The 16,549-nt window shown below is 39.1% G+C and overlaps 3 protein-coding genes across 3 annotated transcripts; 2 read left to right on the plus strand and 1 right to left on the minus strand.

The window, feature by feature from the left end:
- Nucleotides 1–1,905: 1,905 nt before the first annotated feature.
- Nucleotides 1,906–3,981, plus strand: LOC145697656 (uncharacterized). Its single transcript, XM_081774873.1, has 10 exons — nt 1,906–2,014; nt 2,278–2,458; nt 2,499–2,925; nt 2,966–3,138; nt 3,203–3,313; nt 3,357–3,468; nt 3,514–3,581; nt 3,630–3,719; nt 3,763–3,815; nt 3,857–3,981. Exons 1-10 carry the CDS (start codon nt 1,906–1,908, stop codon nt 3,979–3,981), a joined length of 1,449 nt encoding a protein of 482 aa, XP_081630999.1.
- A 37-nt stretch (nt 3,982–4,018) lies between these two features.
- LOC145699769 (two pore potassium channel protein sup-9-like) lies at nt 4,019–4,814 on the plus strand. Its single transcript, XM_081777031.1, has 4 exons — nt 4,019–4,329; nt 4,374–4,484; nt 4,527–4,584; nt 4,624–4,814. Exons 1-4 carry the CDS (start codon nt 4,225–4,227, stop codon nt 4,800–4,802), a joined length of 453 nt encoding a protein of 150 aa, XP_081633157.1. The 5' UTR covers nt 4,019–4,224; the 3' UTR covers nt 4,803–4,814.
- A 7,433-nt stretch (nt 4,815–12,247) lies between these two features.
- LOC145697463 (sodium- and chloride-dependent creatine transporter 1-like) lies at nt 12,248–16,015 on the minus strand. Its single transcript, XM_081774670.1, has 11 exons — nt 15,898–16,015; nt 14,763–14,920; nt 14,533–14,644; nt 14,406–14,481; nt 14,065–14,257; nt 13,781–14,020; nt 13,393–13,739; nt 12,951–13,349; nt 12,692–12,905; nt 12,391–12,650; nt 12,248–12,348 (listed from the first exon to the last, which is right to left on the minus strand). The coding sequence occupies exons 3-11, from the start codon at nt 14,613–14,615 to the stop codon at nt 12,325–12,327; spliced, it is 1,836 nt and encodes a 611-aa protein (XP_081630796.1). The 5' UTR covers nt 14,616–14,644; nt 14,763–14,920; nt 15,898–16,015; the 3' UTR covers nt 12,248–12,324.
- Nucleotides 16,016–16,549: the final 534 nt, after the last annotated feature.

The following is a 16,549-nucleotide window of genomic DNA, read 5'->3' on the forward strand; positions in this document are numbered from 1 at the left end:
CGACTAAGCCTGATGCATGAGAATAATATCAAATTAAATCAAATCTGTCGAGAAAGGAAATTGTTAAGACATGTCTTCAACATCTTTTAGTGAGAGTTTTCTGACAGATACGTCTGTGGACGAACAAAATATTCAGTTCATCAATGGTGAGAATTAGGGCTAAATTCGGACTAATCAAAATTTTAGGAAAAACAGCAGTACAATTTAGAGATTTCATCGAGAAAAGCAGCCAATTCCAAAGTATTTGGAAAGCGCTGACCGATGAACGACGCGATAAATACGAGATCAAAGCAAAAATGGAACTCCTAGAAAACAAAATTGAAATTCTATCAAAAGAAAATGCCTCTTTGAAGAACAGAATTGAAACCCAAGAATTAAAAACAGTCGAAATGGAAGAAAGTGCTGAAGACATGCGTATTGAGAATGAAATTTTGATGGAAAAACTTGAGTCAACATGAGATCGCTCAAAGATGCAAGAAGAAAGCTCGAAGCTTCATATTGACGCGCAAAATCGAGCTAGGGAGATCAAAAAATTGACAAAAGATCTGGAGCTGTTGAAAAAGGAGAAAGATGTGAAATTCTCAAAATTGGCCGAGATCATCGACTTAGAAAAAGAAAGAGTCGAAAAGGAGCTTGGGCCTTCGGCTGGGGCGGGGTTCTTTTACAAAAACGACCGCTCTATAAAATACGGTGGCACTCGGGCAACGATGGAAGAACCACATCTGAGAAAAATATTGAAGCTTTTATCGTTAGGAGCTCGAAAAATCAATCTCAAGCTCTGGTGTTACGACAATTTTGAGATTCAGGAAGGAAACTGGGAGATCAAATTCAAAGGGGCCTGGAAATGGGGTGATTTTTTCTTATGGATTTGTAATATAGGTTCCTCTTTCGTTATGTTAAAATACTTTATTCTTCCTTTAGATAGTCATGCCAGATTTACAGCCGTAGCTGAAGAAATCTGGGAAGTCACGGGTAAAGAAGAAAACAAAGAAGAAATTGCAAGTATTCCCGACAAAGGAAGAAGTCAGCTTATAAAATACAATCGAAAAACTTCTTCTGAATATGTTCGATTTAATATTGTCTTTCTATAGTTTTCAATAAAATGAAATTAATAACCAATTTCCTGTTTTCCGGCGGTGGAATTAGGTGTTTTCGTCGATCAACGTGATGCTCTCGATGCGATCGTTTCTCCCTACCGGTTGATATCCGACGATTACAGAGCAGCAAATTGTTCTCTTCAATCCGCTTTGCAAAAGGCTCGATATTTTCAAAGCAAAACTCGCAAGCTGAGGATTGATAGTCGGCCTTGGCGAGGAAGTAGTTGTGGAAGCACAGTGCCATTTGGAGGTTGAAAAGGATAGCGCCGGCCAGAAAGTAGACTCGCAGGAAGCTCTCTTTTTTACGAAGATTTGTCGACTCGTGAAATTTGATGGAGAAAATAGTTGTCTTTTCAGGATTAAATTAAGGGTATCACTATAATAAAATTGCCCGAGAAAATTTTTATCCTTTCCGTTAAAGTTAGAAAAGAAATAATTCCAAAGAAAATTCGCAGCCAATTCTCAGTGAAGATAAAAATCGTTGCTAAAAAAGAACTCGAAAAATGGGATTGAAAAAAATTGTACCGTGGAGTTCGAAAAAGGCATAAATCACTAAAACAAAATCGAAAACATAGGCCAGCTCTCTCATTTCGTAGGATTGAATGACATTTTAGGGACATTTTTGCGTGTGAAAAAATTTTGACTGTCTCGATTCCTTTGCAGCTGAGGATTAGGGAGTATGTACACAGGAGAACAACTTCCTGGAGAATGACGTTTTTGAAGTTGAATGCTTTCAACAATTGAAGTTCTTGAATATTCATCAAGAAAGGAGCTCCAAAAATGGTGCTTGTTTCATTTTGTTCATAAAATGAGGCGGTTGCTTGTGTTCTTTTTCGGGTCTCTAGAGGCGTCGCTGTACCATGTGTACGAAAATCACTATAACTACAGACGACTTGGAGCTGGAAAGGCACCACCTGGTGAGTTTATCAATAAACTAGATAATCTAGTCAATAATTTATTGATAAGTCTTCCGCTTGGAAACGAAATTCCATTGAGAAATTTAATTTTCGTTAATGATATTTCAATTATAAATTATAGTTTATAATTTATAATCTAGGCATCCTTGATAGCAACGAAAACTTTTCGTCGGGCTAAGAGTAAATAAATATAAACATGTGTGTAGAACCTTTTACTTATGGTCTCGTAAAATAAAATAATTCTAGACTCAAACAAATTTTAGGAAGCCCTCTGCAATTCAATCTGATAAGGCGAAATGCGGGAGACTCTGTTCCTGAAACCCTGGACGCTGGAAAACTAGCTACAGCAAGAGGATGCTTTGGTGATGATTTCGAGGCATTGAATGAAGATTCAAGCTTCAACGAAGAAGCAGGAGCCAGCATAAGTGACTTTCCTTGGCTCAGGTTCGTCATTTTCTATTTTATAATAACAATTTTCGCAAAGAAATACTTGCTTGACTTTGGAAACCTGGTGCGAAGATGAAGTTTGCGATGCCAAGGAAAAACTGCTGGTCAACCATCAATGCGAAAAATACCAACCGGTCATCAGTGCAAAAAAACTGTCCCGAATCGTCATCAGATCCGAGTTCCAAAAAGAGCTCAAGAACTTCGTGAGTTCTGATGATTCATATTCCATCTTGAGCGAAGTCAATTTCAACGGCCTGTCGATTTATAAAATCAAGCAAAATATTACATTCGATTCTTCGTTCCCTTCAAATTTGGCGGATTCTCTTCGGGAAATCAACGCTACAGCTGTGATTGGATCGAAATTGATAAAAATTGAAATCGAAGATAGCAGAATTGAGCTCTCAGACGTTGAAGACATGAACATGGACTTTTGGGAGCAGTTCAAAATATTCAGAAATCACACGGTAAGAGCTCAGTTTCCACGCTCGCCGAAAAGAATTATAGGAACTGAAAAATCTGACTTTATTTGGTGAAATAGCGGCGAAAAACGAAGCGGACGAATATATGAAAGATGACCCTGACCAGCTCGGGCCGAAGCACCTTACCGATGAAATTTTGCTCAAAAACAATATTGAACCGAATAAAGAAGAATTGGAGAAGAGAATGAATACGCTCAGGTCATTTTTTTAAGACGAGGCCTTTCACGAAATCGAGTGTATTACTGATTGAAATTTATTTCAGCAAACCACGGGATTTTGAAGTTTCATTTCCAGTTCAAAAATATCTTGATGCCGTAAAAGCGCAAAAACAAAAGGAATTCGACCAAAAAGCTGATTTTCTCATCTCTCTTGGGTACGCTTTTTCACTCTTAGTATTCGTTATTGGCCTCCTCTAGAAAACGATTAATCGAACGACAAAAAGAAATACTCAGAAAGAAGGGAATAACGGTTGATAAACTGAATGCTGCAGCGGAAAATCTAAAGAAGAGACTTGGTGATGCTTTTGCGGTTAGTCAAGAGGAGAGTCAAAAGTTTTGATTTAAATATTTAAAGATTGACGATGGTGTTTCTTTGCGAACAAATTCCACTCATAAAAATTCAACAGAAATCGGCACTCCAAGGTATCATTTCGTAACAACGTTGGATTGACATAACAATACTTATTTGAGAACTCATGGGTTACTATCATCAACTGTAAAGGTACAAAACTCAGCGCTCGACAAAATGACGACCATCAACAATACCATCATCTGCCCCAGGTTGGTAAATTTCCTGATAAAAAATTAATTTTCTTTTATTCAGCTTATTCACTCACTTCTCAAACGCCTTTTTCTTCACAACTATTACTGTTACAGGTCAGAATTTGAAACGACCTCTTCAACAATTGAATTTTTAGCTGTTGGTTATGGCGCGCAACATGCCAGTTCTGACAGCGGAAAGATCTTTATTTGCATTTTTTCGCTGATTGCGATTCCCTACACGCTTTTTTGCATAAGGAAAGAGGCCGTTGTTCGATCTTGAGTTAGAAAATGTGGTAGCTGAAGCCTCTACCAGTATTATTAGCAAGTGGTTGAGACGATCTGGGGAGCGGCTAGCGGGATTTATGTATGGAAAACCTGTTCGAGAGCTCAAAATCCATCAAAAAGTGATTCTCTCATCGATTTACGGCTACTTTTGGAACGGGTTTTTTCATTCATCTGCGAATACTTTCTAGCAGTTAAAATCCGCGAAAGCTTGATTTTCTTCTTTATTCTTCCCGTTATCATGTTCCAAGTGATTGAACAGTGGTCTCTTGTCGACTCGATTTATTTTTGCATCGTGACGCTGACAACTGTCGGCTTTGGTGATCTTTCCCCAAGTCCACTTCAGGTAGTTTCTCCCTCTTGAATGGCAAAATGAAGCATTTGCTCTAGAATAGCGAAGATTTCAATGGTGGCAAATTCATTATGTTTTATCGATGGATTTGCTGCCTTTGGAAGATGATGGGACTTGCTTTCATTGCGTTTTTATTTGAAATCTACCAGGTTAGGAAATCAGTCGAAGCTAGAAAAAACAGTGATGTTCAGGACAATTTACGTGACGTTTTATTTCACGAGGAAGATGAAAAACCACTAGTCGAAAATGGTAATTTTAACGATACAATTCAAGCAATTATCTTTTCAGAGCATAAAGTTCCAGAAGACCCTATCGAAGAAGACGAAGAAGACGAAATTGTCCGTCAGACTCGTTCGAAACGCACTCGTCGAATAGACAGCACAGACTGTCACCTTACAGCTCAGAAATCGGCCATTAATTTCACGAAGAATGTCATCTTTCCTACTGATATAGAGCTAAAGCACTGAACTGATCATAAATAAATCTATCTCAAATGTGACATGTCTATGTTAGGCTTATTATTCGATTTCTTATTTATTTTTTCTAAGCCAATACAAGTCGGATCGTCATTTGGGTTTCATTCAATTGCTTCATTAACCTTTTATCGGATGTCGAGGATCAGACATAGAAGGTGGAAAAGATGAGTATAAAAACGAATAGGGGAGTTAGTCCATCAGAGAATCGCTATGAGAGTTTATGCAGTTTTTCTTATGTTCGTGAATGCTTCTTCGATTCACAAAATGCCAGGTAGCAATCTGAGATGAGCATTTTTTTAAGATATTTTTAGGTTCAAAAAGAAGCCCTGCTAGGTTTGACCTGGACGAATTAAAAATAGACCTAGATGAGCTTGGGGAAGTTTTCGACTCGCTGAATATTTGGCCGTCTTTTGGCACCGGAACATTCGGCAGTGGCTATCATCAACGATAACTGCACTTACAGTCAGTTTTGTCAAAACTCGAACAATCACTGTTTTCACGAATGGCCGAAACTCAAATAGTAGTGGCAGCTGACTGTTATAAAAACTGATTGCAATAAAAACTCTTGAGTTATTCCAAATTTTTATCTTTTTCTTTTATTCGAGCAAAATACATAATAATGACATAAGAAATGAACTGAATAAAGGAAAGGCGCCACTCCGAGTTCCTATCTCAGCATTTTCAAGTGTTTCAGTCTCTGGGCTGATGGTTGGAGCTTTACTGTCTTCTATGATTTCGTTTTCGAATTCTTCTTCCATATTATTCAGGCCAATAAGCGTATCGTCGATGCTTTTCCAAGTTTCTTTATACTTTAGCTTATAATGAAATAAGCAAATCAAAACTCTTTCCTGTCTCCAATGTTAATAACCCCATTTGTCTCATTCATTTTGTTACCCATTTCTTCTTCATCTTGGCTTATTTTAACTGCCTTTGGTCTGATGCAAATCGCCATATGGGGAGCAGTACACCATTCATCATCCCAAAGGCCAAGTCCTCCAGCATTCTAGAGCTTAAGAACAGATCTTTCTTACTAGAGGACTTACCAGAACAATGCAGTTTTGACCGACGCCTTGAAGTTGCCGATTATCAGGAACGCTTATTCAGGATCATTTTTTGTAAAGGACAATGCTTCTAATATAATTTTATCCCGATGCCCAGGAGCCCAGTTCAAAAAATTAACTGGAGAAGCAAATTCGTTCGCGTCCGAAACCCACCGACCGTTTTTCTTCTTGGTATCGACCCAAATTGTTTCTTCTGACTCGGTGAACTTTGATTCTGGCGCCAGCCTCCCGATTCGTTTTGAATCTCCAACAGAATTTATTCTTGGGAAATGGCCTTGAAGATCACTACAAATTGTTTTCGAGGCTTTGTAGGGAGCTTTCTACAGGGTCAAAATGGTTTTCCTCTTTGATTGCAAAGTATTTAACGTAAACAATTTTGAGCCATTGGCATGTGGAATCACAATAAAGCACTCATCGTCATTGTAATCTTCAAAGGGTGGCTGGCACTTCGACTCGAACTTTGAATCTTCCAGATTATCCATATTGAAAAGCAATTCATTTTCTCTCTGCTCTTCGAACCAATTCGGTCTCCCAGGAACTGGACATTGTTCATTCCTGACGCAGATTTCGTTCCTGTCGCATTTTCGAGTTTGGCAGAAAGAATATCGCTCGCGGATGCAAAAATCGTCGTCCATCTTTCCCGGCTGGCCTCGGATGTTGACGAGCATGCAGTTTTGGAAGTATTCATTTCGGTTTTTATCATCTTTTAATTTTTAAGGGACCACGCGAACCTAGCTCGCGCCGCTTTTCAAAAAATCCATTCAGTACCTTATTTTTTGTCAAACTGAATGAAATTTTCAGGAAATATGTGGCTTTTTCTCCTCTTTAATCTCCAGTTTGAATTGTTTTCATATGATAATTTTTGAATCCAGCAGGAAGAAAACGAGATGCACAACTTTAAAAGGCATCAGCTCCTAAAATACTTGTCACTTGAAGTTACAAATACCTTCATCGAAAAGCGCATTCAATTCTGATCAGAGATACGATCGCGTGGTCTTCAAATTTTATTTGCATTAGATCGTAATGAGGGGATTTATCAAGGAACACCCTTCGCGCGGCGGGGAATTTGCACTATTCGCGCTAAATTGGCGCGCTTCACGCCGCGAAACACCGGCTTCACGCGGAGTTACTGGACTAATCCGCTGGTTTTGACCGGATGTAAATAAAATTTGAAGACCACGCGACCGTATCTCTGATCAGAATTGAATGCGCTTTTCGATGAAGGTATTTGTAACTTCAAGTGACAAGTATTTTAGGAGCTGATGCCTTTTAAAGTTGAGCATCTCGTTTTCTTCCTGCTTAATTCAAAAATAATCATATGAAAATAATTCAAACTGGAGATGAAAGAGGAGAAAAAGCCACATATGTCCTGAAAATTTCATTCAGTTTGACAAAAAATAAGGTACTGAATGGATTTTTTGAAAAGCGGCGCGAGCTAGGTTCGCGTGGTCCCTTAATGTCAAAAACCCCGTTTTTATCTTACACCAAACAGCATTATCCGGCAACAATTCGCCATCCCATTCTCCCCAATTATCCAGCTCTAGTTCATTTCCCCATGCATCAATCCATACTCCTTCCTTTTCCCTGTCCGTGTACCCCAGCCAGATCTTCTCATATAAGCCGGGCCCTTTCAGGGGAGAAGTAAGAGCTAACTTCTCCAGCGGAAATGCCTCCTGGCGACTGAATGTCGGCAAATTCGACTCCAAGCACGAGCATAACTTTGCCGCCTGATCAAAAGTCATTGGCGGGATCAAGCGGAAACACGAGCCGTAAGCCAAATCAGAAGTCTCTCCTCGCGATAGATCGAAAAACCCATCTGGGCAGTTGCTCGCGGACGATCGTAAATTCTGACTCTCGCTTTTGTAAATCTCTAGGTTCAGCAAAGGCGGTATGGAAAAATTTGTTTGATTTGCGATGCTCATCCTTTCTTGGTAAAGATGCTCTGCCGCTCGCGCACTTCCTTTTTGGTTGTTTTATATGCAAATTTTTGACCTAGCTATTGGAAGAAACAATGATGAGGGTGCAAGTCTGATTTTTTTAGTGTCTATTTTTTTACGAAAATTAATTTTTTTTTTTCATCCAAAAAACATGAAATCCCATCTATATAACCCGAACATCTGTGGTTTTTTGACCCCATTTAAACTTAAAAATAACATTCTTTCGGCATCAGACCTTATTGACAAAAACTGTCAGTTTTGCATTGAATTCCAATTTGTCCAACTGCTAGGTTTCAATTAAAAATAGAGCAAAAGTCAAGTCATAATCTTTCTTTGACCCGCGTGTCATAATCATCGATAATTATCCCTTGGAAATTAATGACCTCGAATTCTCCTTCAGCAAAATCCATCTCGTTGAAAAGAAAATCTCAAGAGCACCATTCAGAAGAAGAAAACGCAAACAATTATTCTTGAATAGAAAATGAGCCTTCTGAAGAGAGGGGAATGAGTGAATGACGATCTGACAAAGATTATCGGGTCAATTTGAGCGGTGCCATTCATCTTGACCAGTTATAGTCAAAGGACAGGTTAGTGTAGGGAGATAGGGTTCATCGAAATTTAAATAGAGAAAAATTGGGAAACGGAGATGGAGAAAGAAAATCTTTTTTTCTATTTACTGAATTGTAAAGCGAAATTATAGTTTTTGAGTCAACAACGCAGGGGTTTAAGGTAATCTGCAAGGGCTCATCGTATGTCTTAATTTCTTTCAATACTCCAGGAGAAGTGCTTGTGTCTTTCTTAGAATTGGTTCATCAAAAACACAAGAAACAGATAAATATAGTAAGTGTTACTTTACGACCTTTGCCCCTAGAATCGTAGAAAGGGGCTATCATTCGAGCCTATGATTCGAGCCATCCAATATTTCTAGAATCAGGGGTAGTGGTTAGGGGTAGGTACTGGGAACTGATAACGGATGGTCCGGGGAAGCGAAGCCCCCTGGCTTAGGCCTTAGGTGGGGGTACCAGGAGGGCGTAGCCCCTGGGTTAGGTTTAGGGTTAGGGGCAGCTCGAATGATAACCCCCTACTACCCCAAGCTATTAAAAGCCTGAACCAAAGGTTAACAATATTCGCCCGCAGATCTTCTGTTTGAAAGATAATTGTTTTTTCTTTCGCTGAAAGTGCTGTTTATTAGATTTTCGCCTTGATCATCACTAATCGTATTATTTTCAGGACGAGACTGGAACAACTCGAAGCTGAAGCTAATTATCGAAAGAATGATTAATTTAAGTTTCTCCGTTGGCGCTCACGCTCAGACGGAGGATCTCATTACTGATTACTGCGAATGCAACAGGTAAAAAGGCTGCAATTGCCAATTGCGGTGAGTTTGCAAGTTCTTGACTTTCAGAGTTGAAAATCGAGCCGAAGCGAAATATTTCGATTTGAGTGAAGAGTCTTCCTTGATTTCAGATTCCAGGTATTAGAGGAAACAGAAATCGCACCCAAGTAGGAAATTTTGGAGACTTACTTTTTATTTAGCAGCCTCCCACTCGACCTTTTCTCGAACTTCGATATGCAGGTAAACACTTTAACCCCTTTTTTTCTCTGAATCGATAGCATCCCGAATCGACGAAAGCTTCGGGTCAATTTCAAAAGCATCTTTTTGAATCGAGAAATAATTTGCTTTAAGAACTTGGATCCAGGGATGCTTGACATTATTGATGCCCAACTTGAAATTGCAGCGGGAAATCGAAGCGTTTCGAAGCTGGTGAAAGTCAGTGTTCAAGGCTTTGCGCTGATTTTTGGAAGTGTTGCGAATATATTGGTGATCGCGACCATTTTGGTAAGTCATTCTTGTCATTCTACCAAAAATGGGTTCTTTGAAAGACAAAATAAACTTCTTTTTTCTTAGAAACAACGACGAACAATACCTCCTTCATCAATTTTCATCATCAACCTTGCGATTGCCGATTTGCTCCTACTCTTTCATTTACCAATAACGATGGATATGACGCTGAATGACAACGCCTTCCGATTTGGCCTGGGTTCACAGTTGATCGAGTTTTGTGATCGAGAATGTTTTTGAACCCAGGTTAGAAAAACGGTTTGTTTGATGGACGTTGCTTTCAAAACGACGGTCATGCACTTGACAGTGTTTTTGCTGTGCATGATGGCGTTGGATAGATATATCAAAATTGGATACAATAGTTTTGAGATCAAAAGCTCGAAGAAAAAGTACATGGCAATTACTGCATTTCTTTGGGAAAGGATCGACTAGAGTCGTATTCTTTAGATTTTTGTTATTTTAGCGATCCTTCAAGAGCTTTTATCGTTTTGCTTCGCGATTCCAAACATAACTCTTTTCGAGCACGATGAAGCGCGCCAATTATGTAATGTCAACTGGGCCAGCGAGCCGGACGACAAAATCGTCGCTTTGAAAAATACCGATTTGAAACACATCGAGGAAAATCTTCGTCGAAACTGCTCGGAAAAAGAAATCGAAGAATGCGATTTTGGAGCAGTAGAAATTGATCTGTCTGAGCGAGTTTGTCAAGTTTATCCGCTGAAGTTTAGGACTTATGTTATTTTCGCTTTTTCTTCAGGATGAATTACCATAAGAATTTTTTGGTCAAAAAATTTTTTTCTTAGATAAGGGGATATTCTGAAAGCCCGTAAAAAATTAGACCGATTTTCAAAATTCTAGTGCCCGATGACGTCATTATGACGTCATAAGGGGCTTTTGAAAAAATTTCATTTTTGACCGTTTTTGAGCCGGAAAACGACGGTCGATCCCTTTTTTCTTTTGTGGATCTTGTAGCTCAGGACCTGAGCTTTACTTACCCGGGGTCAAAAAATTCTAGAGGTCACGTGTTATTACGTAATTGGAGGCCCCAAACTTGGTATTATCTTATATTGTTAATTTAACTGTATAAAATGTTTATAGTGTTTATATTTTTTAGTAAATATTTATCACATGACCAAAAATGACTCATAACAGTCATCCGGAGGACCTCTATACTGGAGGAAAATTGCCGGAAGACTTCTTTAAAAAGTCTCGATTTCACTTTTTTTTTTAATTTGAATCTTCTCAGCCCATAATTCGGACATTTTCTTGGGTTTTCTGGGTTTCTATTTAGTTTTTGCATCATTTTTCAATAATTTTTTGAGAAAATCTATTTTTTGAAATAAATTCTTCCAGCATCTTTCTTCCAGTAGAGAGGTCCTCCGGATGACTGTTATGAGTCATTTTTGGTCATGTGATAAATATTTACTAAAAAATATAAACACTATAAACATTTTATACAGTTAAATTAACAATATAAGATAATACCAAGTTTGGGGCCTCCAATTACGTAATAACACGTGACCTCTAGAATTTTTTGACCCCGGGTAAGTAAAGCTCAGGTCCTGAGCTACAAGATCCACAAAAGAAAAAAGGGATCGACCGTCGTTTTCCGGCTCAAAAACGGTCAAAAATGAAATTTTTTCAAAAGCCCCTTATGACGTCATAATGACGTCATCGGGCACTAGAATTTTGGAAATCAGTCTATTTTTTACGGGCTTTCAGGATATCCCCTTATCTAAGAAAAAATTTTTTTGACCAAAAAATTCTTATGGTAATTCATCTCAGGTAAAAATTTAATTTGAAAAAGCCATTCAGGCCTTTTAGGTTTTCTACTGCCTGGTTTGATAATCTCCCTAAGCTACCTGAAACTGTGGCAATCAGTAAAAAACGTGCGACACAATTTGCGCGACCTCTCCTCCGCCTCATCAAGCTCCGACCTTGGAAATCTCTTGATCCTCCTTCAACTTTCCTACATAATTTGTTGGTTCCCTTCCCAGTTATTTCATGTGCTTAGGAGTTTTGATTTGCTGCAAGACTTTCATTGCGAGTCGGCTGAAAGATGGCTCCAGCTATTGGCGTGGATCAATCCGGTTTTGAATCCGCTGCTGTATTGCTTTTTTGGGACGAGATTTCGGCATGATTTCAAAGGAAAGAGTTATCAATGATTTAAGCGTCCTATAAGCTCTTCCAACCGGTAGTGCGATTAATGAAGGTTTTATTATATTATCACTTAATTAGTAATCTAAAATTTCATATTTGTCGAACTCAATCGATAGTTATGGTTTTTGAATGCTTCGGCTTGGGTCCTGTCCGCGATCCCAGACTTAGCTCAAGAAATGCCTTTTCCCTTGCCTCAAGAACAACTGGCACCAGAAGTTATAACACTCAACGGAGCTTTACTACAGTGAGTAACGGCTGCTCTACTTTCAATAATACTATTTTAAAGACAACGAGCATAAAGAATAGCCAAAGGTGCTCGATCTCGTCATTTTCCCAGGAAGACCATTCTGTCATCAAAAATGTAAATATCTGACTTACACTGTAATAAACAAAATTACAATATAACAAATGAAGATCTTTTTATCCGGATCAAAATAATGAAACATTGAAACATTTATTTTATGGAAAGGTATAGAAATATAAACAGAAATAATCAACATCTAGGTTTGTTTCTACTTGAAGACATGACGAGGTATCTGAACATTTTGATGACGGTATATTATTTGTAACAATTCTACCTTTGGTTCCAAAGACGCTTTTAGTCGTTCGCCAAGACTTCCTTTCTGCTTGATCAACTGAATGACACCCATGACGGGGATGCAAATCATGGAAGAAAGCGCCAAACACCAGCCAAGTCCTTCCGCCCAAAGAGGAAGAACTTCTTGGTTTTCGTACTTCATTCGTTCATACTTCGTCAGGCAGAGGGCGAAAATGGATGTTGTTGCAAGCGGAGTCAAGAACTTCCAGCAGTAGACGAAATAGCGCGAGCATTTTTTACCTAGGTTCAAATTTATCATCTCCTTTTGCCTGAAAACTAACCAGTCATTCGTTCAACAGTTTGCAAGTACTTTTCGCCTCCATATCCCCAGCCGATCGCCACTGCTTCCCAAAACGACAGCCAGAGCAAAGCGAATCCAGATGCTCCAAAGTTGTCGAATATTTGAAAGGTATGAACTCCTCCTTTGGTGCAGAAAATCAAGCCGATCAGGAAGAAGCAGATTGTGACAAGAAGGGAGAATTTAGCACGGTGTCTCTAGAGTTATTTCTCAAGGATGGATTCATTTTTGGGTTAATTCACCTGTAGAGTTGGAGAAAGATCAGAAACAGCAGTGAGAAAACTCTCCATTCCTACCATTTGGCTTCCGGTTCCAAGAACAAGGATCATCGTAAAGAAAGCCACTGCCCAAACAGGACTGTGCGGCATCATCGTGATTCCCTTCGGATAGACCAAAAACGCCAAACCAGGGCCACTTGTCGCTACGTGCTCGATGTCAATTCCACTCTCGCAGGACATGAAACCCAAGAAGGCGAAAACCGCGAAGCCGGCGAAGACTGAAGTGCCAGAGTTGACAAGAGAAAGGAGGATGGCATCGCGGTAGCAGTTATTGTCGAACTTATTGTATGAACCGAGAGCTGTCAAAGCGCCAAGACCAATTGCATAGGAGAAGAAAATTTGAGTACCAGCGTCGATCCAGATCTTAAAACTCTGTCAAAGATAAGTTTTTCAAAATCAAAATCACCTTCGTTGTCAATAATTTGCTCCAATCAGGCTTCAAGTAAAACGAAATTCCCTCGGCGGCACCTGGCAGCGTAATTGCCCGAATAAAAAGCGCCGATAGAATGATGTAAGGGTAGATGGCAGTGACCCAGGCTACTTTTCCGCTGCTCTTGACTCCTTTGCTCACGCTGAGCCAGCAAGTCAGCCAGGCAAAAGCCAAACAAGCGACTAGCTCCCAGCGCATTTCGCCTTGATCTTCGATGCGGTCGGTTTTCTGGAGCACACGATTCTCCCAAAAGTCTTGGACGGGTGTTCGAATGGCTAGAAATTCCGAAAGTTGTCGCTCGTCGAATGGTTCCGCGCAAATTCCTGGACATTTTTTGAAAACAAGGATGAGAATCTTTTTTTACCTGTATCATTCTCGAATAATCCACGCGAGGTTGTATGAGAGAAGCAGGTTGATTGATTGGACCATGTATTGTCGCAAGTCTCCCAGGGAAGATCTGATGCCGTAAATGAGTTCACCAAGTAGAAGATCGCCCACGCGAGTACCATAATGTAGTAGATGTTGCAAAAACACACGCAAACGGCCGAACTGACGCCGATTCCTCGAAAGAGTGGGACAAGATCCCAGGCTCGGATTCCACCAGCTACAAATATTGATTGAATCAGAGCGCTCAATTTGGTATTTTACCTTTCATGAATTGCCCAAGCGAAAGTTCCAGAAAGAAGATCGGAATTCCACCAAAAACGCACATGATCAAATAAGGGATGAAAAATGCGCCACCTCCATTTTTATAGCAAAGATAGGGGAAGCGCCAGACATTTCCCAAGCCAACTGCGAACGCGATGACCGCCAGAATGAATTCGGCTTTTCTCGACCATGTCTAAATTTCTCGTTAGAAGAATGTGATAAGATGCAAAAACAACGATTTATGAGGTCGATGAGAGGGGCGAGAGGTTGAAAATTACTCTACTTCAGTGACGTTGTATTACTGTAATGAGGAATTCTCCTAGAGAATATGTTTTTTTTACCTGTCTGTTTGGAACTAAATCTTCGCAGTCTTCAAGCTTCTTCTGAAGAAGTCCTTCTGTCGATGTGATTCCATCGCTATCAATAAGTTTTAGGCACAAAATTCTCTACCTTACTGATGTCGCTTACGTAATCTGCGTGGAACTTCCAGAGCCAGATTCGTCCGAGCTGTTTCTCTTTTTTTCTGTTTCTGCTGTGTTGATCAGATCCATAAATGTCTCTTGTTATCGATAGTCGTTTCCTGAAGAGCGACTTTAGTCGTGAGCTTTTTTTTTTTGAAATCCAAGAAGATTAACAAACAGCTGATTCGAGAAAGGCCAAATTTTGAGCCTTTTTCTTTATCCAAAAAAGCATTTTACCTAATTCTTGATGCCGGTTTATGATAAAGAAGCTAAATGCTTAAAATAATGAGTCGTCTGTAGCTAGAATGTCGTCAGGAAACACTTGAAGGTATATGCTGACTTGTAGAGTTTCAGGAATGACATTCAGAGCTGAACCATAGCCGGTCCTGCACCGTCTGAAATGATGAAAATTATTAAACTAAAATCATCCTTATTGACAGTTTTCTTTCAGCAAGATAGTCTAGAAACAACGGAATAAAGGGCTTTTTGCGTCAAAGGCTCTGTAATGACAAAAGAGATACAGTCAGACAGCGGTGAACTTGAGCTGTTCTTTTTTGTTCACTGCGCTTTGAATAATTTATAGTTTTTTTTTGTGCAAAAGAGCCTACTAGAAGCTTATGCGAAAATGTAAGGATCGGGCTTCTAGGCATTTCTAGAACTCGTTTTCGGGGATGACTGTAACGGAAAAACTGTACAGTCGGAGTCCAAAATAAGGGACTTTTTTTGCTCCAAAATTTTCAAAAAAAGTCCCTTAAATTGGGTCATCAAAGCAAAAAATATGTCGCTGAGAAATTTTTTCCAAGTATATTTTTACGGCAAAATAAGCTGAAGTTATTGTTTTTGTGGCTTAGAAGACATTTTTTTGTATACTAAAAGAATCGCTGCAAAAACTTGCCGAAAATATTTTTAAAGTTCCTAATTATTTCAATAAGTCAAATTGACTTATTAATACTCCGATTTTTTAAAGTAAAAATTGTTATCGACGCGCTACTTTTTCTTGCTATTTTAAAATTTCTCTTGTTTTTATGAAACTCGGTTTTTCTGAAATTTTCTCTCAGATCTGTATCTTTTTGTTGATGTGACTCCCCGATAGTGCAATAAATTCAGCTTGTTCTGGGCGGTCGGGCTCAAAAGAGTTTGTTTCTCGTTATTTTATTTTCAAAATCAGAAGATGCTGGGGAAGAGGACCCTTGGGGCCTCGTTTGCAAAAAAAGAGCGAACTGGCTTTCTCTCTATTTTTCTCTCTTGGATGAAAAGATCTTACTGTGCGCACCCGCCCGCGGCAGTTTTGATTCTTCCTTTCTAATACCGTTAATGCTCGAAAAAGAGCTTTTCTAGCTGAAAAAAGAACTGCGAAGGAATACATAATTACCTGAAAACGGTGAATAAGCAAGTTCAAGGAGTAAAGGATTTTCAAAAATGTGGAAATTTCCTCTTTAAATTGACGGAAAGGGATTCCTTGAAAGAGATTGTAATGAAAGAAGGAGCCGTAGGTGGCACATGTGTGCCCTACGGAAGATGTAGCCCAAGGCCATTTGCAGCTCGTTTTCGTCACAAAGCACCACGCTGCCATGGTAATTGCAAGTCGCAATTTGCAACTCGCTGCAATTAATGAATTATGAGCTCTTTGGGGTAGTTTTTGATTAAGTTTATTTTAGTAAAAAATATTATAGAGCATTATTAATCCTAAATAGGACCTAAAGAATTCAATAATCTTAATCAACGTCATTTTCAAAAAGACTAATGTCGTAAAAAATACAAAAATTGTTCCCCGAACAAAAATATTCTAACTTGGAATCTCTATGAATCAAAGACTATGATGAAATATGCAGTGACTTAATTGCTAGAAATAATTTTTATTGCAAACCATTTTCAACGCGGAACAGTGGCATTTGGTCGAAGAGACGAATTCAAGGATTTGATTTCACAATTTTGCATATAAGGAAATCGCGGCATGCGATAAGTGCTGACAAGTGCGAATACTGAAAATTTACTGCTGTATTCATCTCGAGGACTACTGATGA

Source organism: Oikopleura dioica, chromosome 2, assembly GCF_907165135.1.
Source record: "Oikopleura dioica chromosome 2, OKI2018_I68_1.0, whole genome shotgun sequence".
Lineage (NCBI taxonomy): Eukaryota > Metazoa > Chordata > Appendicularia > Copelata > Oikopleuridae > Oikopleura > Oikopleura dioica.

Excerpts from the sequence above, each read along its gene's own strand:
- LOC145697656 (XM_081774873.1), top strand. The coding sequence starts at position 1,906 with ATGAGGCGGTTGCTTGTGTTCTTTTTCGGGTCTCTAGAGGCGTCGCTG. Across the intron at positions 2,015-2,277 it reads AGCTGGAAAGGCACCACCTG|GAAGCCCTCTGCAATTCAAT; the intron begins GTGAGTTTATCA and ends AACAAATTTTAG. Across the intron at positions 2,459-2,498 it reads AGTGACTTTCCTTGGCTCAG|AAATACTTGCTTGACTTTGG; the intron begins GTTCGTCATTTT and ends ATTTTCGCAAAG.
- LOC145699769 (XM_081777031.1), top strand. The coding sequence starts at position 4,225 with ATGTTCCAAGTGATTGAACAGTGGTCTCTTGTCGACTCGATTTATTTT. Across the intron at positions 4,485-4,526 it reads TTTTATTTGAAATCTACCAG|GACAATTTACGTGACGTTTT; the intron begins GTTAGGAAATCA and ends AGTGATGTTCAG. Across the intron at positions 4,585-4,623 it reads AAAACCACTAGTCGAAAATG|AGCATAAAGTTCCAGAAGAC; the intron begins GTAATTTTAACG and ends TTATCTTTTCAG.
- LOC145697463 (XM_081774670.1), bottom strand. The coding sequence starts at position 14,615 with ATGGATCTGATCAACACAGCAGAAACAGAAAAAAAGAGAAACAGCTCG. Across the intron at positions 13,350-13,392 it reads GCAAATTATTGACAACGAAG|ATCTGGATCGACGCTGGTAC; the intron begins GTGATTTTGATT and ends CAGAGTTTTAAG. Across the intron at positions 12,349-12,390 it reads AAGCGTCTTTGGAACCAAAG|ATACCTCGTCATGTCTTCAA; the intron begins GTAGAATTGTTA and ends CAAAATGTTCAG.